Genomic DNA, 27,111 nt, shown 5'->3' on the forward strand with positions numbered 1-27,111 from the left:
TCCTCCCCATCCCCTTTGGTGAACTTTGTTTACACTCAAACTCAAGTTCAAGGCAATCCCACTACCGATGCTCTGCAAATGTCCCCCTCTCCCCTTTTCTTGGCCCAAGACCCTGTTTTCTGCCCAGTGTTTCCTTTCCCTTCTGCGTTCTCACCCTCTCTCATCAGGCTCTCTTTGTGCAGCTTATGAAGGTGCCCCAGAGCCTGCCACAGTTGTGGAGGAAGCAAAGGTCTCCCTTGACCTTCCGTCGTCTCTAGCAACTGCTCCATCTTCCTGGCCAAGCTTGTTAAAGAAACCTAACTGGGCTTGCTCCCTTCACTGGGAGCCAAAGGTCTCACTTCTTCACCACTGAAAATGCTCTGGCAAAGTTTACAGTAGGTCACCTTCTGGATAACAAACCCAGGCTCAGTGGACACCTCTCAGAACTTATCTAATGTGAATGCTCTGCTACTCCTTTCTCAAAAGTCCCTTACCCTGTTCTTAGCCCTGGCCTCTGGCTTCTGCAACGTCAATCTTGCATTCTTCTTCCCTTACCCTTCCTAAGTTAACTTCCTCTGTTTTCCTGGTTTCCCCGTTTTCCCCTCTTCCTTCAGGATCCCCCAAGGTTCTGCTCTTTTCAGTCCACATGCTCAGGTAGAGAGCTCTTCCCCGTGCTCATGGTTGTATCCCATGGATAGACAAAATGGACCCAAAGTAACCAAGTCCTTTTTTAGCCATCTACTGGCTGAGTTTGCTAAAGAACCTACTGACACCTCATTTCCTGACTGATTCTCCCTTCCCACAACTTCCAAGTCACAAAGGGAAACTCACTAAGTCTAGGTGCCTTCATACAAGAGGAAGTTAGAAATTTTGAAGATGCAAGAAAAAGAGGAGAAAAATATCTGTTCTGTGTGTCCAGCCTCAGGTTTGCCTGGTTTGTCTTGGCCACAAGGGACATAGGAGACCTTTTCACCATTGAGCTGAGCCCATTGCATTCTTCAGAGATTCTACACAATTTTCTGGCATTTCGGCTGTCTCTTGAGCCGAGTCCTGCTGTTCATTTGATTTTTGTTTCATTTGTTTCTGTACACATGCTTTCAACACGCTAAGCTCCTCTCTCCCTCTATCCCTTCCCTCTCTCCTTTCCTTCCCATCCTCCCTTCCTTTCTTCTGTCAGTATTCATTGACTGCCTACTACTTGCCAGTGTCCACTGCGGCACTAAGATAAATTAAGTTGCCCATAATCAAGTGGGAGATGAACAGGAAAAATGAGTAGTGACTGTAGAAAAGTCACGTTCACTTGGAGTTTCAGTGTGATCAAAGTCCAAAGCCCCCAAAGACCCTCTCCCAAGATTTGGGGGTTGCTGTGGCACCTTGCCTTTGCCAAAGTTCCATTCAGTTAAACTGCCCTTTGGGCCATTCCTCTTAACACTGCACTTGAATCCCACTCAGAGACACAGCACTAGCTTGTCTCTGTTGAATCTCGGGGTTAAGATCTAATTTTTCCAACTCTCTCATCATTTTCGTTTCCTTCACAAGTGATTCTTATGGGTTTTGCTGCATCCTTTAGTGTGAATTTCATTCTTCAGTGTGAATTTCACAATGACTTGGGGCCACAGGTTTTCCCTTCCCTCCCTCCTGCCATTCCTCCTTTCCTTCCCATCCACCCTTCCTTTCTTCTGTCCATATTCATTGACTGCCTACTACTGGCCAGGCTCCACTGGGGCACTAAAATAAATTAAGTTGCCAATAATCAGGTGGGAGATGAATAGGATTTCAGGGGGACAGGTAACCTATTCTCTAATACAAGCTTGAGAGAAAAGTGACTTGAAGAGTTGGCAAAAATGTGGAGTTTTCTAGGCAACTTGTGGGTGGGTAAGCAGAGCCTGAGGGGATACAGGAATTATAGTTCTTGCCCTGTATATCACCCCAAATTTTCAGGTCTAGTTGGAAGCAACCATTAGGCAAGGTGAAAAACAGTAGAACATCAATATAGCGTGCCTCAGTTAAATATTTTTTGAACTGTTTTTGCACTGCAGAAGTGTTTGTTGAATAGCTAACAGAATCTAAGTTGAGAAGTAAACTTTAAGAAATTGGACTAATATTGTGATTTTTTATATTATTGGTCAGAATCATTTCCCATTTCTCATTATAATAGTTAAAGCAAGTACCTGATTTCTTAGTTTTTAATTCTCCTATAAGAAGTTAACCTTGCAGGAGAGGTGGTTTTCAGTGGTCATTCCCTGAGGAAAAATGCCTTCAGCCCAACCTCAGTATATACACATGCGCGTGCGCACACACACACACACACACACGCACACACCACTCCACCATATACCCACCAACTATCCCTGAACCATCCAATGTATTTTTTGCTGGTCTTATTTCCAAAGCTAAGCAAACGAAGAAGAGATTGCTCTCCTGGCTGATAGAAAATCATAGTAAGTTTTGAGAAAAAGCCAAGTAAATAATTTTCTGGAGTTCCTATTCCATCTCCCATCCCAAACCTACCGTAAGAATCCAAAAAATTATAGAAATGGCTGGGATTTTTAATTTCAAAAGTCAGTGATGTGAGTGAAAGGCTGTGATCAAGATTAAGCTTCAGAAAAGTATCTCCGAGCTCCCAGAGAGTTGCTGTAGTGAGTGCTGAATGTCTATGGCACTAGTACTGGAAAGCAATGTGGAGTGCACAAAATTCCCTCATCACCGTAGACAGCTGAAATGCTCAGAAAATTTTGGGGAATCTCTGAAAAATGCAATGGGCTCAGCCCAATAGTGAAGAGGTCTTATGTGTTTCTGGTCTTGTAAAGACCAGAAATGAAATTTAACATGCATATTTTTAAACACATCATTTAGAAGAGAAATACTACTGAGCCAGATAACTATTGAATTTTATGAGTCCTAATAAAAAAAAGGGAGGAGGTTGGCTATAGGAAAATAAGATTTTTTGTGCTTATTCTATTTTGTGGCGGTCCTTCCTTTTTTCCTTCTACTCATATTCATATTCGGAAGTTTGTGAGACTTCTCAATTGCCCTTCTCTCCACCTTGGCATTTTTCTTCTCTCTAGGATCCTGATGTATTTCTCTCGTGCCTCAGGGACGTTGACTTTGGAGAGAGCTGTTTTGAGTTTGAATCATGATTTTGGCACTTACTGGCTTTGTGACTTGGGAAAATTCTCTTGTTTGGCATGTATTTTCTCTTCCATAAAATAAGAATTATCATCCTTACCTCACAGGATGGTTATGAGTATAAACCAAGCTAATATATGCCAAGTGCTTTATACTTGCTGGCACCTATAGACACTCAATAAATATGAGTTTTCTTTCTCAGAAGAATAACTGTTGTTTTTTATATTCAAAGCTATATTCTCTGTCAGTGTCCTCAATAGTCCCAAACTGGGCAAACCCGGGGCAAACCCGGGGCAAACCCGGGGACACACAGAACACTGTGCCCTATCCTTTGTTCGCCTGAGAGCCAGGGCCAGAAGTTAACACACAGCTTAGCAAACAAGTATTTTCTTAAAAAAAAAAAAATGTGGAGTGACTGCAAAGCTCATCTCTAAGGCTCTTTTCAGCTGACATTATGACATTACGGGACTCTGCCTTCTAGGATCTCCCATGGCAGGCAAATACCTCTGACACACCTCCACCCCATGCATACATCTGACAAAACGGAAAAGAATAAAGCTGCAATTTGGAGGCCAAAGTGAGGCAAAAAGAAAGGCTGACGTTGAGAAGCAAACTTACTGTTCCACTGGGGTCCTCTCTGCTATTGTTAACCAAATTGATGTTTTCTTTGGAAGACCACTCTGTCAGTTGATGGCAGTGGACACTGTGTTGGGAGAAGAGTCAAGATTCGACATCTACCTCCTGGTTACCTACTTGATTGATGGTCTACACCACAGAAATGTCCCACATTTTTCCCACACCACAGCCCCTCATAACCAAACTCTCTAAAGAGGAGGACTAGCTCCCACCCTCAGGCATATTTTCACTCTTCATCCCATTCTCTTCTCTTCTTACGATGGAGCCCAGTCTGTTTGGCCTTGCCTAAGTAACAATGGCATAGAGAAATCTCTAAAAGGTCAGGGGTTCCCTTGGTGGAAAGAATTACTGATGAGTTTTTGTTCACATTGATGAATGGGCCGTCAATCCATATGAAAGGAAGGGAGGGAAGGAGGGGTAAGGAGAAGACAGAAAGGGAGGAAAGAAGGGCTTGTAGACAGTAACTGATGAGCATGTATATAGTTGCTGATGAAATGAGGACTGAAATGTGCTAGCAGCTCCTGTCTCAAATCCACAGCTAAAAAAACCCAGAAAATTTTGTAGAATTTGTTTCTGAGAAACAGAAGCCACTGAGTCAAAGTTCAAAATAACTAGGTTTGCATCTCTGAAAAGCTGTTTTCTAGCTGGGCGAAGAAGTCTCTTTCACCCAATCGTAGGTATGAACTCTTGCTTTCCTCCCTGACGGGACTGGAAGCTCTTTTTACAGTCACGATGTGGCTCTGGTCTGTGGTCCTAGACCAAGTTTTCATGGGACTCCCCTCTTTGGCCTCACACTTCCTCACGAAACTTCAGTGCTGCCTCATGGCCTGCAGGATAAAGTCCAAGTTCCTCAACATGGTATTTGAGTGGCCATGGGCCTGGCTACCCCCGCACCCTTATCTTGGTCTTTCCATTATAACAGCTCCCCATGGCTCATAGTTCACTGCTGCATCTCTGTGCTTTTGCTCATGGCTCCACTCTGCCTAGAACCCTCACCTACCCATACCCCTAGGCGAGCTGCTACAAGGTTCCTGCCTCCTTCCTCGGTGTGTGACCTCTGCCCCAACACTTGGCATCCCTCTCTCATTGCACTGGCCACATCCTGTAACATTGATCAGCTTCATGGTTTTACTCTCACTAGACAGTGAGGTCCTTTGGGGAGAAACACTGTCTTACCTCTCTCTCTGAATCTCCACCATGGAGAACCACGCCCAGCACACAGTAGGCATTCAGTAAATATGTGTTGGGTGAAGGGGTAAATGCAGGAAATGTCCATGTTCTCCCTTCAGTTGAAACTCAAATGTCCTTTAGAAGATTGAACACTAAGTTTGAAACCACCCTGACTGTTGCTGCCTCCATCCAACCTCTTGGCAGGTGTATATTTTGTGCCTTTTATCCCCGTAACCTCATTTCTCTTTTTATTCCCCTCTGTCACTTCAATGGCGTGCCAACCTCCCTGCACTGAGCAGCTGATAAGGCTGGAAGCCTGGCAATGGTAACTACCAGAAAGTTTCGACTCCCAGAGATGGTCATGGACTTTCCCAAAATATGTTCCTGGGGACCCAAAGTGTGTGGTGGGAGACAATGCTTTCTATTTTATGTAAACCAAGGAGAACTTGGCATGCAAGTGTGGGGGTGCCACAGCAGGAATATGGAATTCCATCCCAGACTCTTCTCACTCAGGTTGGAAATGTGCAAACAGCAGCTAGAGAAATATCCATCTGGATTACTGCAGACGCGATCAGGGCTTTGTGTGGAAGGTTAGGCTAAGTGACCTCAACAGTCTCTGTCCCTATATTGGCAGGTCTCGGTCTTTGAGTTCAAATTTGATAACCTGCAGTGAGTTTTTGTTGGGACTGTGATTTGGACCCAATTATCTCATTTCCCCTTTCTTCCCTCCCCAGTGGAGACTGGAAAGACTCTGAGCCCCTGCACATCCCTTCTCCTGGCTCTTCACTACAGAGGGCTTGAGGCTTCTCCTCTCCTTGGTTCTTCCAAGGTCCAACCTATGAAAACAAAAGTGAAAATTTGAGTTATAAATACCGTCACCAAAATGTAAATGACTAGAAATAGCCACTCTTGAGTCTTACTGACACACATACAGAAAATATGTGACATCTCCCTGGTGACTCAAGGCAGTGTGAACAGCAGCAGCAGCGGGCTTGATAGTGATGCCTTACATGCCTTTGGCACAAGCACCTCCCTGGAACTTAGCTAGGCGTCTGTAGCTAATCTTCAGCCACAGGACCTTCTGGCATCTTCCATGGCCTACCTGTCAGTTTGAAGATTGACAGCAGCTTGGAGCCCTCACCCAGACGAGCAGCAAAAGAGGAAAATAATGAGTAATTCATGAAAGAGTCACCATCAAGGGACTCTTGGGACTATTTGAGAGAAACCTGGGCTTGGGGGAGGGGAGTGCTGGAGCCCTACAGAGCAGCAGGGGGCAGTGCCAGAGAAATATTATTTTGTGGCTGTTCCCACAATTCTAAGCCACAGCGAAATGGATGGTTTCCCTTTATTGTTTTGTTGCATTCAGACAATCTGGACTAAGATGGCTGGTTCCTGAGGAGGAGTTTGGAAGTAAAGAGGAATGGTGATTTGGGACTCATAAAGACATCCCGAAAGTGGGGGTTGGGAGAGCAGGATAGCAGAGACCTGCCACTGGCAATGCAGGGCTCTCAGTGGAGTGTCCTGGCAGACTGTGAGGGCAGGGAGGAATCTGTTGTTTGACAGCAGTGAAGGGGGCAAGACCCCTTTTATTGTAATTATCCAGTGGCTGACAAAGGAAGGTTTTCTTGACTCATGTGAACCCAGGAAATAGGGCCTTCGAGTCCTTTGCCTGGCGTGGCAGGGCAGTGGCACAGGTTCTGCACAAGGCAGGAAAATGGGACCTGATGCCACTGCCTGTCACATCTGTGCTAAAGAAAGGCACAATGCTCAAGGCCCATCGCATGTGATGCCCATTTCTGCACCATTACTACCCACCCCTCCTATACCCTGCAAGACTCATGGGATGGACCTTTTAGGGAATAAAAAAAAAGGAAAGAAAAACTGTAAACATTCACAAGGCATAGAGAGACTGAATCCCAAAGTGCACACAAATACCATTAATACCCCCAGCTCCCAAATCTCCCCCAGGCCAGTCTTCCTGGCCTCCCAAGACCAGAGAGAAGTGGCCTCTCTCAATGTGAAATGATCTCTAAATGCCAAGAGGTGTTTTTGAATAGAATCATGCAAAACTTAAAAGGGTCCTCATGAAACAGATGAAGATGATGGATACAACAGTACCACCTGCAGTCAAACCCTCTCAACCTGCAAGAGGAGCCTCTGGCTAAAGGTCAGTTATTTCGCAGGCTGGAGATTAATCAGAGAGCTCAAGAATATGAAAGCAAAGAGAAACAGAAAGGAGGGAGAGGTGGAAAAGGAACCTGTAACCTCCATTTTCTCTCTCTGGGAGCCACATATAGTGAAGAAGAAGCATCAGGGTTGGGAGGTCTGGTGTGGTTGGGAGGTCCAGTGTGGTTGGGAGGTCCAGTGTAGGTGGTATTCTAAATGTCAACATAAACGGTAAGTCCACCCACTTCCCTCTACCAGAACTTTGCCCTTTACTGCTTCTAAAAAGATGGGTCATAGGGAATAAAAGAGGGAGACAGGATAAGAGGAAAGCAAAGACATGACCTCGCCTTTTCCCTTTAAGACCTTGGGCAAGTCACACTGCCTATCCTGGGCTGCCTGACATGCTAGCTGGGAATTTTCTGACTTTCCCTGGCATCACTGTAGTATTACAGCCAGATCATAACCTGAGAGCTGATGCGCTTCCTCACCTAAAATGGAACCGACAGGAGGGAGGGTGGAATGCTGTTTGTGTTCAGGTATGAGTCATTACCATGCATCCCACTTCCTTGAACCTGACTCTTAATTGCATGCTTTAGCCAAGATTCAGCAAAAGGAGAGCTTGGGAGTAAGTCTCCATTGGCAGAGAGCACCCATGTTGTTTGCTGCTCATTTTTCTACCCATGGGAAAAAGAACTCCTAACCTCTGGAGTCAGTAGTCTGGCCACGAAAACTCATCCAAGTGACTTGGGGAAGAGATAAGATTCCCTGGCCCCAGGTGGTGCAGAGAAGTGGGTGGTACCTCCTGGAGTCCCCATTCCTTCTATTATATGTGGTTTTCATAGTGGATTAGAGGCTTCATGGCAGTGAAGTGCCAATAAGAAGAAGGCGAGATCTGGAGTTAAACATGTCTTGATTTTATATCCCAGCCCCATCACCCACCGCTGGTGGGTGTGACCTTGAGCAAGTCACTGAAGTTGTCTGGTACCTAGGATGCCACACCCACCCACCCACCCCCACACACACACACACACACACACACACACACAGAGCAAAGAGTAATTGCATTTTGGTTCTGATGCACATGAGAGACTGGCAGGTTTAAACTCCTCGATGGGCCAGCAACTGTTGAAAGGCTCTTCAGTTTCTCTTTGGAATAAAAATAAACAAGTTCAAAAAGAAAAGAAAGCAAGTTGAAAAGGGACATGTATTCTTTGAGGAAGCAGATTTGCCTTCAGTGGCCAAACAATGAGTTGTGAGGTTTTTCCACTGGATCATTTATACTTTTTTGTATAGATAACAGCAGAGGATAAAACTAGTAATAGTAGAAATAATTAAATGTTTACTCTTTAATAGTAAATAATAAGTAGTTAAATATTTAAGAATAGAGTCATTAATTTTGTGTGTGTGTATGTGTGTACCTAACACAGAGGCAAGGGCTTCAGATACAGTATCTTTGGGGGATTCTAACCCAGAAAATTCTAACCTCTTGATTTTTTTAAAATCTTTTTAAGAGGCCTCCTCTTACTTTGTTCTAATCGCCTTTGGGACATCTATGGGTCTCTTTGTCAGAAAAGACCCAGAAGCCTGGGCTTATAGTATAGAAGTGGGGAGAATCCCCTACCACTGTAAGCAACGAGCATTGTTTTTATTTAATGGGAGTCACATCGTGCTGTCTTGCTGCACGGATAGCCAGTTCTCTACATCTTATAACACAATAAACCAGGGAGGAGAGGGGAAGGGAAAGTACAAGTCCCCTTTGGTGAAAAAAAAAAAAAAAAAGAACACACTGGGGTGATGCCAGTTGCTAAAGAGGGCAGCACCAGGGACCAGGGACAAACGTGGAGAGGGCGTCATCTTCCGCTCCCCCTGTCCACCATTGCAGTCACAGCAGAGGCTTTCCCTGATGGGGGCTGGCGTGAGTGCACTTAGAGACAGCCTTTCCAGGGCTCTTTGCAGCAACGGTACCCCTGTTAAAAGTGAGCCCATGATACCCAGGCTTGCATGAAGGGCGGGACCTATCTCTCTCTTCCTATACAGAGTGGCAGCATCCCAGAAATGGATGGCAGACAAGCTGCAGCACTGTCTGTCCTAGACTGGGGGAAGAGGCTCTGTCCCAAGCCCATTTCAGTGGTAGCCACCAGAGGAGGATTCCTGCAGACCTCACTCACACTGCAGCCAGAAGCTAAAGGACAACGTCTATACAAACGGAAAGTCTTGAGCCCTGTGACAGGGGCATGATAGGGAAACAGATTGTGTTCTTGCCTGTCCAGGGCAAGGAGTTGGTGCGGCCCCCTACCCCTGCCCCCAGCCCCGAGACCTCAACATATCCCAGCACAACTCCCCCACCACCCCCTCACCCCAACTCCACTCCACATAAGGGCAGATGCCTACACTCATCACCAGGCTACTCAAGGGTTAGCCAGCTTTTACTCTTTAGTGCCACCTACTGGCATGGAGACCAAACAGCACCACCAAATAAGCCTGCCAGAAGGGCACAGTGCTAGCGTGGGAGACAAACTTCCTAAGATCTCCACACTCCCAGCCCTGCAGAAGATAGTGTGTCAATATGCATCAGTCTTGTGTGTTATAGACCCAATACATCACTCCAACAAGCAGTATTTGAAAAAACCACTGCATAAAAGCTTTCCATAACCAAGGAACCCATGCAGAGACTTGGTCCCCTGAAAGCACCCAGAAATGAAACCAAATGGTCATACACAATATACAACACAGTCATACCTTCTAGGGAAAATAAATTTTTAAAAAGTCTTAGCCAAACAATAGCAAATTCAAAAGTTAGAAGCGACAGTTTCTTTAGTTGAGAAGGAATCACCTCAAGAACTCTGGCAGTACAAAAAAACAGTTCTGACAAAAAGGATCAAACTAGCTTTCTAGCGATGGATCCTTACCAACATGAAAATTCTGAAATGACAGAGAACTCAACATATGGACTGTAAGGAAGAGCTCAATGCAATCAATGAGATCTAAGAGTAAGTTCAAGGATCAATGAGATCCAAGAGAAAGTTGAAAACAAACATAAAGAAATCGGAAAAACAATTCAACATATGTATATATATATATATATATATATATATATATATATATATACATATTTGAGACAGAGTTTTGCTCTGTCACCCAGGATGGAGTGCAGTGGCACGATCTCGGCTCACTGCAACCTCCACCTCCTGGATTCAAGGAACTCTCCTGCCTCAGCCTCCCCAGTAGCTAGGACTACCGGTGCAGGCCACCACGCCTGGCTAGCTTTTGTATTTTTAGTAGAGACAGTTTTACCATGTTGGCCAGTCTGATCTCAAACTCCTAAACTCAAGTGATCCGCCTGCTTGGCCTCCCAAAGTGCAGGCATTATAGGCATTAGCCACCACATCCGACTGAGGTGGCTATATTTAAAAACAAGCAAAACCTCTGGAAATAAAAAATTTCCTAAAGCAATTTCAAAATACAGTTGAAAGCTTTAACAATAGACTAGATCAAGCAGAAGAATTTCAGAGGTTGAAGACCAATCCTTTGAATTAACTCAGTCAGATAAAAATAAATAAACATATTTTTTAAAAAAAATGAACAAAGCCTTCAAGGAATATGGAATTATGTAAAAATGACCAAACCTATGACTTATAGGCATTTCTGAGACAGGAGAAGAAGAAAAAGTAAGCAATTTGGAAAAGATATTTGAGGCAATAATTCAGGAAAATTTATCTGATCTTGCTAGAGAGGTAGACATTCAGTTACAAAAATTTCAGAAAACACCTGCAAGGTACTATATAAGATGAATATCACCAAGGCATACAGACATCAGACCATCAAGATCAATGCTAAAGAAAAAATCTTAAAATCAGCTAGATAAAAAGGTCAAATCACCTATAAAGAAAATCCCATCAGACTAACAGCAGACTTCTCAGGAGAAGCTTTACACATCAGAAGACATTGAGGGCTTATCTTCAGCCTTCTTAAAGAAAAAAAAAATGCCAATCAAGAATTTTATATCCTAATAAACTAAGCTTCATAAACAAAAGAGAAATAAAGTCTTTCACAAACAAGTAGATGCAAAGGGAGTTCATCACCACTAGACCTAGCCTACAATAAATGCTCAAAGTAGTTCTAAACAGAAACAAAAAGACAAAACAATACTCACTACCATAAAAGCACACATAAGGGCAAAGTTCACAGATCCTATAAAGCAGTTATACAATTAAGACTACAAAGCAACTAGCTAGCAACACTAAGAAACAAACCTCATGTGTCAATATTAACAAAGAAACAAACCTCACATGTCAATATTAGTCTTGGATGTCAACAACCTAAATATTCCACTTAAAGTATACACATTGGCAAATAGGATTTAAAAAATTAGACCCAACCATCTGCTGCCTACAAGACACCCACTTAATGTATAAAGACACCCAAAATATCAAAGTAAAGGGATGAAAAATGTTTTATCACTCAAATGAAAAACAAAAAACAGTAGGGAATTGCTATTCTTAGATAAAACATACTTTAATTAGAAAAGAAGACTTAACTATCCTAAATATATACACACCCAACACTGGAGCACCCAGACTTATAAAACAAATTCTGCTAGACCTAAGAAAAGATATAGACAGCCATACAAAAGTAGTGAAGGAATTCAACATTCCACTGACAGTACTAGATAGATCATCAAGGCAGAAAACTAACAAAGAAACTCTGGAATTATACTGGACTCTTGACAACATGGACCTAATAAACATCTACAGAACATACCACCCAGCAACTGAAGAATATTTTTCTCATCTGCATATAAAACATTCTGTAAAATTGACCATATCCTTAACCGTAAAGCAAGTCACAATAAATTCAAAATAATGAAATCATATCAAGTATCTTCTCATATCACAATGGATTAAAATCAAATATCATTACCAAAAGGAATTCTCAAAACCACACAAGTACATGGGAACTAAACAACTTGCTCCTGAGAGACTTTTCAGTACACAATGAAATTAAGAGAGAAATCAGAAATATTTTTGAAACAAATGAAAATAGAGACACAACATACAAAAACCTCTGGAACAGAGAAAAAACAGTATTAAGAGGGAAGTTTATAGCTTTTCATGCCTTCATCAAAAAGAAAGATCTCAAATTAGCAACCTAACATCACACATCAAGAAACTATAAAAATAAGAATAAACCCAAAGCTAGCAGAAGAAAAGAAATAACAAAGATTGGAACAGCACTCAATGACATTGAGACCAAAAAAAATTATACAAAGGATCAATGAAATGAAGTTGGTTCATTGAAAAGATAAACAAAATTGATAGACCACTAGCTAGAATAACCACATTAAAAAGAGAGAAAATGTAAATAAACAGAACCAGAAATAATAAAGATGACATTACAATTGCACAGAAAGAAAAAAGGATCATCACAGACTACTATGAACTTTTCTGTGCACACAAACTAGAAAATCTAGAGGAAGTTAATAAATTCCTGGAGACATACAACCTTCCAAGACTGAATCAGGAAAAAACAGCAATCCTGAACAGACCAATAAGAGTAATAAAATTGAATCTGTGATTTAAAATTTTTCAACAGGAAAAAAAAAGCCCAAGACAAGATAGATTCACAGCCAAATTTTATCAAATGTAAAAAGAAATGCTGGTACCAATATTATTGAAACTATTCCCAAAAATCAAGGAGGGGAGATTCCTTCCTAACTCATCCTATGAAATCAGCATCATCCTGATACCAAAATCTGGCAAGGACACAAGAGAGAAAGAAAGCTACAGGCCAATATCTTTGGTAAATATAGACATAAAGTTCCTCAACAAAATACTAGTGAACTGAATCCAACAGCATATCAAAAGAAAATTCTAGGGATACAAGGATGGTTCAATATACACAAATCAATAAATGTGATTCACTACATAAACAGAAGTAAAAACAAAACCCATATGATCATCTCAATAGATACAGAAAAGGCATTTGATAAAATCTAGTATCCTTTCATGAAAAAACATCCTCAACAAAATAGACATCAAAGAAACATACCTCAAAATAGTAACAGCCCATATATGACAAACCCCCAGCCAACATCAAGAATAAGAAAAAGTTGAAATTATTCTCCCTAAGAACTGGAACAACACAAGGATGTCCACTCCCACCCTGCCTATTCAAAATAGTACTGGAAGTCCTAGCCAGAGAAATCAGGCAAGAGAAAGAAATAAAAGGCATCCAACTTGGAAAAGAGGGAGTCAAATTATCTATTTGCTGATGACATGATTTTATACCTAGAAAACCCTAAAGATTCCTTCAAGACTCTTAGATTTGATAAACAATTTCAGTAAAGTTTTAGGATACAAAATTAACATCCAAAAATCAGTTGCATTTCTGGACCCCAAAAACACTCAAGCTGAAAACCAAATCAAGAACTCAATCCCATTTATCATGGCCACGAAAACATATAAAATACCTAGAAATACATTTAACCAAGGATGTGGAAGGTCTCTACAAGGAGAAATACAAAACTGATGAAAGAAATTATAGATGACACAGATAAATGGAAAAACATCCTATGTGCATGGATAGGAAGAATCAATAGTGGTAAAGTGACCATGCTGCCCAAAGCAATCTACAGATTCAGCATAATTTCTATCAAATTAACAATGTCATTTTTCACAGAATTAGAAAAAACAATCCTAAAGTTCATATGAACAAAAAAGAGCCCAAATAGCCAAAGCAATCCTAAGCAAAAGAAACAGAGCTGAAGCTATCACATTATCTCACTTCAAACTATACTACAAAGCTATAGCTGTAACAACCAAAACAGCATGGTGCTGGAATAAAAAAAAAAAAGTCATATAGATCAAATGGAACAGAATAGAGTACCCAGAAATAAAGCCACATACCTGCAACCAACTTTATCTTTGGCAAAGTCAACAAAAATAGGTAATAGAGAAAGGACATAAATGGTACTGGGAAAACTAAATAGCTATGAAGAATGAAACTGGGCCCCATATCTCTCATTATATACAAAAAATGACACAATATGGACCAAAGATTTAAATGTAAGACCTGAAACTATAAAAATCCTAGAAGAAAACCTAGGAAAAACTCTTCCAGACATTGTCCTGGGGAAAGAATTTATGGCTAAGACCTCAAAAGCAAATACAACCGAAACAAAAATAGACAAATGTAACTTAATTAACTAAAGAATTTCTGCACAGCAAAAGAAACAATCAACAAAGTAAGCAGACAATCTTACTTTAAAAAGGGAGACCATATTTGCAAACTATGCATCCAACAAAAGACTAATATCTAGAATTTATAATGAACTCAAATGAACAAGAAAAAAAAACAACCTCATTAAAAAGTGACATAGTAGACACCTCCCAAGAGAAGACATACAAGTGGCCAACAAATATATGAAAAAGTGTTCAAGTATCAGAGAAATGCGAATTAAAACCACAATGAGATATCATTTCACAACACTCAGAATGGCTACTATCAAAAATTCATAAAAGATGTTGGCAAGGAAGTGGAGAAAGGGAACACTTATACACTGTTGGTGTGAATGTAAATTAGTTCAACTCCCATGGAAAACAGTATGGAGATATCTGGAAGAACGAAAAATAACCATTTGATGCAGGAATCTCACCACTGGGTGTCTACCCAAAGAAAAGAAATCATTATATCAAAAAGATACCTGCACTCATATGTTTGTCACAGCACTATTTACAATAGCAAAGATATGGAATCAACCTACGTGTCTGTCTATCAACAGATGATTAGATAAAGAAAATGAGGTATATATTCACCGAGAAATACTACGCAGCCATAAAAAAGAATGAAATCATGTCCCTTGCAGCAACATGGTTGGAGATGGAGGCCATTATGTTAAGTGAACTAACTCAGAAACAGAAAATCAAATACCACATGTTCTCACTGATAAGTGGGAGCTGAACAGTGGGTACACATGAACACAGAGATGGAAATAATAGACACTGGGGACTCCAAAATTGGGGAAGGCTGGAGGGGTTCCAGCTAAAAAGTTACCTAGTGGGTACAGTTTTCATTACTTGGATGGAGTGTTCACTACATATCCATGTAACAAACCTGCATATGTACCCCCTGAGCCTAAATAAAACAACAAATAAACTAGGGAGATACATGAGCAGAGGGCCTGCTTTGTAGCTTTCATAAAGTCACTGACATTTCTATATGTTTGTCTCCCTATTCCATAACTACAAAAAAACATCGTCTGTCTCACCTTCAACAGATGGGAGCTTCTTGGGCAGAGGTACAAAATCTGACATATTGCTTGGGCTTGGCATATGATTTAGTGCTAACTGACCCCCTCTGCCTTCACACTAGTTTGAGATGTATTGAATTGAAGCCAAGCATGTTCAGCGTCTGCCTTGAATCTTCTTCAAAGGTCCTCTGGTCAAGCTGGCTTCACACATGCCTCAGATGCCATGGATGAGTTATTTTGTCTAGAGCACTCGGTTGGCCCCTTGGAGGGGCTGGTCTCATAGGGTCCCCTTCTCTGCCCCAGCCCTTCCACGTGTGGGCAGAAAATTGGTCCTGCATCCCAGCTCCCACAGGGCTGAGCTATTGAAGCTGCCCAAGAGTGGGCATTCAATATATGTCTAGCTTCCCAGAGGGCAACCAGGCCCTGAGGGGTCTGGAGCCAGGATCTGGAAGCTGGTTTGGCTATGGGACCAACTGGATCTCTCTCTCCACAGCAGGCCCACTATTCTGCCCCTATTCCCTTTCCTCTTTGCCTAAGAGGGGAGGCAGATTCGGCTCAGCATTTGGGAGTCTCTTGTCTCTGGCACCCACACCCACCCACCAAGGCAGAAAGAGGTTGGAAAACAGGAGCTCAGTTGCAGGTGCTTCTGGCCTCTAGCTACAGGAAACTGCCTCTCCAACCCTTTCTCAAAAAGAGACTGTGCATTTCATGGCACAACGCACGAATACAAAGTGTTTCTATGGTGTGAATCTTCCACAAATCAGGGAGAAAAATGATCTTCTGTTTCCACCCAAGAAACAAAATCATTCAGGTTCAAACCAAGAAGAAGAACCATTTTGGTCAGAAGGAGAAAAAAACGGTTTAGATATGCAAGAAGTGGTGAAGAACTTTATTTTCTGTAAATCATCATGACATCAGTTTCAAGACCTACCCAACTGGGAGCATGTGAAATTTTTTCTTAGAAGGTTTGGACTGGGATCTTGGGACCCTGCACCTACCCACACTGCCCCTCGCCCTCTGGCAGGGCTGCCCTGGGTCTTCTATGCTGAAGCCCACTGTGCTGTCCTTTCTTTTCGGGGGCTACACACAGGCCCCCTGTGTGGGACTCCAGACTCCTCTCTGCCCTATCCCCAACCTGAAAGGGAGACCTCTCTTTCCCATCACTGCATTCCAAATCACTCTACTCCCTGTCAGATGAAATCTTGTGAGACTGACTTTTGAAACAAACAATGAGGAATACTCCTACCGCTGTGTTTCTCCCTAGAATGAAGCCAAAATCTGGGATCTGCTTGATGTAAGATAAGAGGAAAGGGGGAAGTAAAGGGAGAGGGGAGAAAAGTTAATATACTGTGTATTATTCAATCACACTTGCTTTCAGAAGGAGTTACAATTCGTGTTGTAGCTGGTGACCAGTAGCACCGATTTTCTGTTTATCTTTTAAGTTTGGCTTAGAGTTTGTAATTTGTTTTAGTCATTTTAAAGCATTCCCCCCTTCACTGAAAATGTCTTATAACAAAGTAATCTCAAATGAGTATATATTTGAAGTATTCTCTGGACAAACAGATCAATCTTAAATATTGATCAGAATATTTAATTAAGCAGAATTATGCTTTGGAGCCATTCAGGTTTCTCTGCTACCTAACAAGTCCTATACCATCTTTAAGATGCCCTGTCTTACAGGAAGCCTGCCTTGACTGACACAATGCAAACTGATCCTCACACTCTCTTAATTCCTATCAATTTTGTGGTAATTTCTTGTACTTTTGAACCCAATTATATACAGTCTTACTGCCAACTTTTTACCTCCCCAGAGCACATTGCTCAAAGCTACCTAACTCTACTGTGCAGAACTTTGAGGGCCGTGAACATGACCTAGTTGTTCCATCATTTTCCCAGGGCCTCATACATTATAGGGTTCCATAAATATTTATTCAATGAATGAATGGATTATACAATCTTAACCAGTTGCTATTGCCATTAGCTATTTCTCCTATTTTCCTCAGCAATAATTCACTGGGAAAAAATGTTTGGGGTTCATATTCACTCACGGAAATAATGAAATGGCCCGTTACTTTTCTATGAAATCAAATAACTGAAGAACAAAATGTTCTTTAAGGTATTGATTAATGTTTTATATAAAATACTGAAACGCACAGCCATAAATTATGCTGGCATTATGTGTATTTCTATTTCTTATGTTTCCAACTAAGGCTGTTGATGCTAGAATGTTAAAAAACGTTCTTCATTTCAAAATAAATTCGTATCTCATTGAGGTCCTGTGATTGTTTTTTGCTTCAAGCATTTGCAAAACAATTCAAAAGAGCCATCAATATAGGCACTTTACAGACAACAGCATCAAATATTATGTTGGAAAATATTTTAATATTATCACATTCCAAGTGAGGAAAAATCTTTACTTATCCTGCATGATTCCAAATAATGAATAATGACCTTTAAAATTCATTTAATAAACAGTTGTCTTAATAATAACTTGTGTGACAATGTTTTTTTAGTTTTAGATTCTTACATTTTTTAAATGTATTTCTAAGAACAGATCATCCAAAATTTGAGATATTTCACATGAAGACCATGTATGGATGCTGACCTGTATGCCAGTTCAGATCCGTAGAGCCAGGTGTGCACTGCATTTTAAAACTGGGATAGTTTGGTTTGAAGAGTATCTGCACCACTCTGGCTTCTTTGGTTGATGCAAGTTCATGGAGGTGACCAGATAAAAAGCTGCCATTGTGGTTGGTATTCTGTCTTCAGAAATCTCCCAACATATTTTCCATTTGTCTGGACTGCTATCCTTTGTCCTGGACTCCTGTCACACACTGCATCCTCCTGACTTCCCCTCTAGCTCACCCCAAATTTGGGCTCCCTTCTGCTCCGACTCTCTGCAGAGCCCCTTTGCTCAACACCACAGTTTTGGATTTGCTCTGTATTCAATGACTATCTTCCAAGTTCCTGCCACGTCTATTCACTGTGCCAAGCCCATGAAATTAATGAAAGAGAGCTCCCTCTAGGAACTCTCGATGTGGGGAAGATGACAAATGTCAAAAACCGGGTGACTGTTCTTACCAGGGGATCATTGGAAGGCCATCTAATCCAGTCATGGAGTTGCTGAAAGGCTTCTAGAAAGCTGGTGCTCTTGTGGAATGATGGCCAAGAAAGAGCATATGTGAGACCTCTCTAGGGACTCTCGGAACTAATTGGGGAGAAACTGTAGGGACTGGAGCCCCACAGAGCAGCTAGGGCAGGGCCAGATAAATATTGTTTTATGGTCATTGTTATGATCCACTCCTATGAGGATAAGCAAGAAGCCCTTTCTAATACAATTATTTTATATCCAGGTTCTCTAAGAGTTCTCTAAGAAACTCTTAGAGAGTTTTGAGTTGTCTAAGAAATACAGGCCCATTTACTATCATTTTGGAAAATTCTTTTGATGGTCAATAAAGTATCAGATTACCTTGCTGCTGTTACTCTAAGTGACTAATGCTACTTTATTCTAAATACTGTACCCTCATGAGAAAATGAGAGTGAAAAGGCAAATAATACCTTACTACTACTCTGAAAATAATTCTGACTTCATGGACTTCCTGAAAGAATCTCAGAGTCCTACTTGGATCACTAGGCCATATTTTGAGAACTGCTAACAGGGAATGTAACCTTAAAATAGATTTTAAGAATGTGCCTGGATTCGTAGGGAAGGAATTATTTGATTGAAGAATGATGCCTGCCTTGGGCACAGGAGCAAAGCATAATCTCGTATTTCCTAAGTATACAGACACTCAAACTCTATCTACAGTAATACGATTGGTTTTTAAATAAGCATTCCATTATCTATACAGACAAATGAAAGCTGTCCTTCATAGTAGTCATGTTTAGAATCTAGTTATTTCAACAACTATCACTGTGATTAAACTATTGGAGTTCATTGTAAATCCGAAATACAAATCAAACTCATTACTTTATAGGCAAATTTGGTTTTGACCAAAATGATACTTAGGAGTTGGATAAGTTACTTATGCTGCCAGTCTTGGCTCCAAATGACTTCCACTTCCTGAACAAATTAAATCTGCCTTGAAGGATGAAAATGTATGATTAATAAGGTAATAAGATTATCCCACCAAGGCTGGGCACGGTGGCTCACACCTGTAATCCCAGCACTTTGGGAGACTGAGTTGCATGGATCACTTGAGGTCAGGAATTCAAGACCAGCCTGACCAACATGGTGAAACCCCATCTCTACTAAAAATACAAAAAAAAAGTTAGCTGGGCATGGTGGCACATGCCTGTAGTCCCAGCTACTTGGGAGGCTGAGGAGGGAGAATCACTTGAACCCGGGAGGTGGAGGTTGCAGTGAGCTAAGATTGCGCCATTGCACTGCAGCCTAGGCAACAAGAGTGAAACTCCGTCTCAAAAAAAAAAAAAGATTATCCCACCAATAATTTGAGTTTCTATAATGTATCAGGTACCCTGTTGAGTGCTAAGGATGGAAATGAAAGGCACAATCTCTGCCCTGAGGCATTTATAATATGCACGGAACAGACGAGGAAACTAGCACTTAAAACCCAGCATAAGCAGCACTATCACTGAGGGGAGCTCAAGCTGTGTTGAAAGCAGCTAACTCCAAGGGGATGGAGAGAAGTAAGGAAGGACTTCCTGGAGATACCTCATCAGCTGAGTTCTGAGGACTTGAATGAGTCAGGTAGTAGTGGAATGGGGGAAGTGGCGCATCAGTGAGGAGGACTTCCAGAGGGATAGCAGGTGCAAAGACATGAAGATAGAAGAACTGTAGACCACTTACACTTGCTCTGACCCACAGTTGGGAATGCACCTTTGAAACCATGGCATGTCTCCCTCACAAAAAGAAGAGGAGAGACGGTGAAGACAAGTCAGAAAGAACCACATCACATTCTCTGGAAAAGTCATGAAAGCATATGTCCCCTGCAGCCACATGGCCTAGTGAGATACTCAGGCTTGGAGCTGATTAACTTGGGTTGGAGGTTTCCTATTCTCTTTGAGCCTCAAAGTTTTCATCTGTAAAATGAAGATATTCAATTTATGGTTGCATTTGCAAGGGTAAATGGGATGTTTGTAAACTGGTAGATAACAGGTGCTCAAAAATGGTCAGCATTTTATTTCTGCTCAATATTAATAAGCCCGTGGCTGGTGGATGCATAGCAAGAGCAAAACCAAACACAGCATGAAATGTCGGCATCCAAGGGGTTGTTCATTTTATACTGGAAGACCTGGCGCGATGTCTAAACTTAGTGTTTCACCAAGAAAATATGATTTATCATGCTGGTGTAGTCCCAGCAATGTACAATCAAGATCAGGTTGAAACAGGGAAATGAAAGTAAATGTGCAGCAACAATTCTGTTTTTTTTTTTTTAAGGTTTCTCTTCATGGATTGCTTTGCGCTCCTCCTCCTGCAAGACAGTGAGTCTCCACAGGCCCATGAATGTCATAAGTGAGTGCAAGCTTGAAGAAGCCCCTATCCTGTGCTCAGGACAAAATATCTGTGGTCCAGAGCAGAGCTCCCAACCCAGCTACTATGAACCACGCTGGGTCCCAGAAAAGAAAGGAAAACAGAAGAGACATTGGATTGGATCTTCCAGAAGGTCTTTGTTGCAATTTTTCTCCATCATTGAAAAAAAAATTACATCATCAAATAAAGACAATAGCAGCACAGCTTATTGAAATGTCACAAGCAAATTTGTTTTGTACTTTCCCTAAGAACATTATGAAATCCCCCTCCCCCCGCATTATTTTCTGTAAAATGCCTTTTTTTTAAAAGCACCATGAAATCCTACGGAAAGAAAAATAAGTAAAACACCTCCACACATGGATTTATCATCATTGTCACTGGGTCCCCTGCCTGTGACTCTGGGATGGGAAGGAGGCCAGAGGCTGGAGAGGCTGGCATGTGAGGTGGTTTGCATATCACTTCTAGGCACCACTGCACCTTCTCCCTTCAAGCTCAGAGCCCTGACAGCAAAAGAGAGCTTCCGCAGTTACCTTCTGCAGCATAGGTCTGCTGAATCGACAGAGCAGGAGTCCTCTCAAAATAATTTATTTTAATGCACAGGGAACTATTTCAGATTTTTCACCTAAGAATCAAGAACACAAAGTAGATACCAAACCTCAGGCACCTGTGAAAATGATCATCACTTTCAGTAAAATCAGAGACACCTCTCATTTCTCCTCAATGCCACTGCACTGATGTCAACTGACTTAGGGCAGGCATGAGAGAACTGAGGTTTACATGGAGTATGGGTGGGTTGGTGAAGTCCAATGAAGGTATGGTGCAGAGATAGAGGACAGGGCTTTGCTTACAGCCATGTAATTAGCATGCTGTTCCAAAGTTTCCCTATGCAGAATTAACAGCATCCACAATGCCACACTAAAGTGATCTTTGTTTCAGAGAGTTACCCTTTTTCTTTTTAAGGCCATTACTAGCCAGCTCTTACTGTTCACTCAGCCACTGTCTTTGCAAACAATTGCATCATAACAGTGAGAAAGAATAACCCCATATTAGCAAAATGCAACAAGCAGAGATATGGAATGCAACACTGGCTGGTTTTTTCTTTCTCGTTTTACAGGGGCTCTGAATGTTTGTTTTCCTACGCCTGTCCCATGGTTCAGAAACCCTGGTACACACCGGATGCTTCACATTCTCACCAAATCCAGTGGGTAAAAACCAGCCCCACCCAAACTCTGGTCACCTTCTCACTAGTCCTCAGAACCCAGCATGCAAATAAACAGGCAGCATTGACGAAGCCAGGAAATGATATCATCTCAGAGGGAGGCAAGGGGGCAGGTTCTTAGTATTCAGCTCAACTAGGACTTTAAACATGGAATGGTCCTTATAGAACCCAAAGCAGCCATTTCCTCAGGTGTGTGTGTGTGTGTATGTGTGCGTGTGTGTGTGTGTGAGAGAGAGATGTCTGTCTGATCATAGTACTTGAATTCATGATACATGAAGTACTACAATTGACTGCAAATAGCAACAGCTTAAAATTCTTTAACTAGTCTTAACACCATGCAAAAAATGCCCTCACAGCATGAGCCCTCCCGGTGACAGTACACTAAAGAGCTATAAGGGAGGATAGAGAGAGCCTACACAGGGCATGACCTGAATTTGGACACCAGTCTCCCAAGTACATCTGGTCTCCATTAATCCCCCAAAAGACAAATCCCAAAGGGCAAGAGACTAAGCTCTCACCTTAACCTAAAATGGGCAAGACAATTAATTAGTCATTATTCACAAATCCAACTTATAATTTAATCTTAATAAATTTTGTGAACTCATGGACTAGGGAGTGTTTCATTAGAGAACTGCACAACTACAATGGACCTTGACAAGTATCTGTGCTCAACTCCCTCCCTTGATGTGCAGACAAGGTAACAGAGATCTAGGCAGAGAACTGATGCACCCACAATCACAGGCTATGACTGCTGGAACACAAATAGTCCCAGTTACCTTAGTAACAGGCCAGAGATGGCCCAACACCACCCCAACACGCACATACACACACACACACTCACACACACACTATACAGCCCTGCCCCAAAGTGATAAATTCCTGGAATCACTGTTGGGTTAGGACTGGGTATGGAGCTGTACTCTTTCCAGGAAAAAATGCCCATTGGCTCTCTCACCAGTAAACCTCCAGATTTGTCATGCAAGAAAAATTCAGTGCCCGCTTGCCAGTGAAGCAAAAGACAGCCCCCACTGAAGATGGTGGACGTGTGCTCTTTCTTTGTGCGAAATCGAAACATTTCTCCTAGGTTTATGCTGGAATGGGAGTGCAGATTGGAAAGGGTGGGGGGGCTGTGCTGATGCATGTATAGAATGTGTAGCAGCTTTGACTTATCACATGTATTCTACATGCCATTTGGCCCCATCTAAAAAAGGTAACATTCAAGTAACTTCAAACCAACTGGCCTCCTCCAAAATCTTAGTTTACATGAAGAGGAATCCAACCTCTTATTCTCTCTCAGCATCTTTGCGAGAGTATTTTATAGGTTTCTAAACACTTTGCACACATATTTAATCAATCAATCACCATAGAGGATCTTCTTTGATTTTGTTCATCACATTCTTGCCCAAATGTCTCAGGGAATGGGTTATGTAGAAAATTTTCCCACCCCCAGCCCAAGGTTATGTTTCATCCCTCTGTATGACTGATTTGACTCATTTGGGGAAGCATCTATGCACATACCAACACATGCACCTGTTCCATTTGGTAGAGTATGCAGCTTAGTGCTTTGAACTATTTTATTCCTGCTGTATGCAGAGTTTCTACAAAGTTAGCAAGTAAAGTGCAAAAGAGTGCTTTCAAAGGGCATTTTTTAAAGGGTGCCACATACAAAATTTCCAAAACCAAATAAATGTACAGTAGGTGTCTGCAGGGGCAACCCTTTGAGCCATGTTTACACAAGACCTTGTGCCCTCTTGGCGGTGGAGATTCCGCCATATCTGCTCCCCACATCTGTAAGCTGTGTCCATGAAGCTAGAAAGACACACATACACACAAACACACACATTCACAGGGATGCATGACACAGACACTATAGTGAAGTTGAAAGCAGACTTTGGTCAGACTTTGAATACCAGCTCTACCACTTTCTTGCTGTGTGCCATTGGATAAATAACATAGCTTCCCTGAGCCTCTGTGTCCTTGTGTATATAATGGGTTTGCAAATACTTCCCACGTAGTGTCGTGAGGTTTCATTGAGCTGACGTTCATAAAGTGCCTAATCCTGTGCCTGGCCCACAGAAGGCACTGGATAAATGAGAGGGAAGCCTCTGCCAGATTTGGCCGTAGGGCCTGGAATTTTAACACACTGCTACAAAGAACGTACCAGATAACACAGAGTGGAAACCAAATAAGTGAGATCCATGGACAGTTTAATTAGGAAGCTTCGACTTGTTAGAATAACAGAGGAAGTCCCAGTTATCTACCTATTCCTTAAAACACATTTTGTCAGGCTGGAATGATTCCCATAGTAAAACTCAACATCCACACCTGCATAAACATCGCCTCCCAAGTGACTATTTATTACTGAGTCGGCACAGGATGTCACCAGTGAGCCTCATCTCCAGTCCAATGGAGGCGTTGACTTAGACCTTCCTTGGACAGGAAGGGTCTCATAAGCAATGCCAGAACTTCAACAGAGCCTAAAGGTCTGGGGACAGGGAGATGGGACTGCATGTGCTCCAGGCAGGGAAGAGCTGTGCATTTTTGAGAAATGGGCAGGGACAGGTCTTCCACGGTACCAGTGGTCGAGGATGTCGTGGGTACAACTTTCCCTGGAGGTCAGAAAGCATGAGACAGTTTCTGGAAGTCTCCGCTAGTGCTGTGATCTTTTGGTAAATCCACACTGCGGGTTATTTACGTAAAATCCCGTGAACTCTGTAAAAGGTAGCAGTGAGCCTAGAACACCCATAACCAGCAACTGCCTGGTGTTGCCAGGTCCAAATGCTTTCACGTGTGGCCCAAAGAGCTAGCTGTGAACCAGCCAATTATGATAAAGACTGAGGCATACACAGGAGTATGTATTTTCCCCTTTCTGATACAAACCCATTTAAAATCATCGTGCAACCTATGACTAGCCATTCCCCGACTTTCCTCTGCGGGATGTTCTAGCCTCACAGACCAATCATAATTATGATGTGTTAGCTTATCGTTTGCCTGGGAACAATCAGTCTAGGGTGTTCCAGTTTTAGTGAGTAATCGATGTGAGATGTAGAAACAAGCAAGGAGAAGTGGTGACATTTTCAGAATAAAGGAATGCCCAAACATAAAAGTAAAATGAAATATTTTAAATATTTCTAAGTATCATTGTTAAACGGAATTAATGGCACTTACGCTGCAAGCAATAAAAACATTTCAAGCTTACTGTACAAGGGGTACATTTTCTTTTTGTTTGGAGATAGCGAGATTGGATCTTATCACTATGTCTACCCTAAGACACCCAAGGGACAAAAAGCCCTGAGATGGAAAGATGCCATGGTCCTCCTCAGTGTGTCTCAGAAATGCAGGATGTCTACTTTTGTAAAAATGTAGGATCAGCTAGACAGAACAGCAAGCCACTGGCATCATGCAAGGCAATTGTTTTGGTATTTCTCCCCCTCTTATCAAAACAAGTTATAACCAAAGTACATGGACATTTCCAAATCAGTTTATTGTCACCATTGCACCCACTGAGGAAAATGCATGATTGGCCTTTAACCACGCAGCAGTTGATGTCGTGTTTTCACCACTGCTCGCCAGTTCATGTGGACTACCTACCCCTGTGAGAAAGACCAAACTCAGCGGGCTTCTGTCATTGGTTAAGGTGATATCCACAGTGTGATGTGTTTGTGATTATTTTTTTTTCTTTTGTCATGAGAAAAGCAATTGCACCTTTTCATACGTGTGCTCTGTTCTGCTTCCAACAAATTCCAGGTGCTCTCAGGTCCCCACAGACATTCATTTGGAGCATAGAAAGACTAGGTATGATGCACTGAATGGTTTGTATCAAAATTCAAGCTCAGAGCACATGCCAAAATGTCAACTCCAATGCTTGTTACACATAACCAGCTCTCCCCCAATCAGGTCCCCTTCTGTGTGTGCACATATTACTAACGACTCCACTAAAAAGACACACCTGTTTCTTTCAGGAGGCTGGTCTAAGGAATAGCTGCCCTTGTCTACGTGTGTGCCCAGGTAGCACTGCCCAGGGGTACAGCACTGCCACTGAAATGCCCTTAACATGTACGGCCAGAACCGGCTACGTGCACGGACACTCTTGGTGTGTCCTGCGGTTGCTATCTGAAATGAAGTTCTTGTTCTCTGATTCCTTTTGGCAGAGCAAGCTTTCAGTTGTTTATGGCACAGTGAAATATATTCTTCAATGCTATGTAATTTTGGACTAAAAAGTCTGTTTAAGGCACATGTCTCAGTGTGAATATTAAAAACACACACACACACACACACACACAATGCTCAGTCCAAGACCAATGTCCTTCACATTTAGTTTCTGTCTTCAAGTAATGAGTTGTTCTCCAGCTCCCGGTCTTTGGTGTCCGTGGGTATCATTCCGTTCTCCATCTCAGCGTGCTGCTGGATACAGTCCGTCAGCATGGCTGTGCTGGAGTTGTCCGAGTTACACATCTTTTCCGTCTCCTCCTCTTTCTTCTCTTCATCCAGGGAGTAATTCCGGAAGGTCTTGTAGATTTTCTGAACGTCCTCGGGCAAGGTCTTTTTGAGGTCCTTGTTTTTCCTCTTGGTGAGTCTGGAGGTGGACCCGAACTTGTTGATGATGTTGTCCTCGGACGCACCCTGCCCATGCTTGTTCAGCTGCTCCGGCCCCTTTAGGCGCAGGTTGTTGGGCCGGTTGTTGATGCTCTCCTGGGACGAGGCCTTGAAGCGGCCGGTGTCCAGGGCGGCAAAGACAGAGCGCTTCTCGGGGGACAGCATGTCCAGTGAGTGGGCCCGCTGGTCCAGGCCCAGCCGCCGGCGCTCCATGCTGCGGATGGTGGCCGCCCGCTGCAGCTTATCGTGGATCTCCACGCTGAGCCTTCGCCGTGTCTCCCGGAACTCAGCCGTGACATTGGCCTTCCACTCTGCTGCATGGGCCTTGATTTCACCCACCTGGCCAAGAGACAGAAGAGCAACAATATGCTGACAAATGCCTCCCTGCCTTGGCCTCCCAGCACCCACAGCCCTCGGGTGTCCCCACGGGGAGACCAGGAGGTGACGGAACACATGCCCAGGGGGAGGTGCAAA

At 42.4% G+C, this 27,111-nt stretch overlaps 1 protein-coding gene across 3 annotated transcripts in view; it reads right to left on the reverse strand.

The window, feature by feature from the left end:
- Positions 1–20,939: 20,939 nt before the first annotated feature.
- Positions 20,940–27,111, reverse strand: part of KCNK10 (potassium two pore domain channel subfamily K member 10) — a 146,676-nt gene continuing 140,504 nt past the window's right edge. For all 3 annotated transcript variants that reach the window (XM_003832742.5, XM_034937964.3, XM_034937963.3), the window contains exon 7: positions 20,940–26,976. In XM_003832742.5, coding sequence (XP_003832790.1) covers positions 26,356–26,976 — 621 coding nt within the window. In that variant the 3' untranslated portion in view covers positions 20,940–26,355. The remainder of the gene's footprint in view (positions 26,977–27,111) is intronic.

The sequence above is a fragment of the Pan paniscus genome, chromosome 15 (genome assembly GCF_029289425.2).
Source record: "Pan paniscus chromosome 15, NHGRI_mPanPan1-v2.0_pri, whole genome shotgun sequence".
In the NCBI taxonomy this organism is placed as follows: Eukaryota; Metazoa; Chordata; class Mammalia; order Primates; family Hominidae; genus Pan; species Pan paniscus.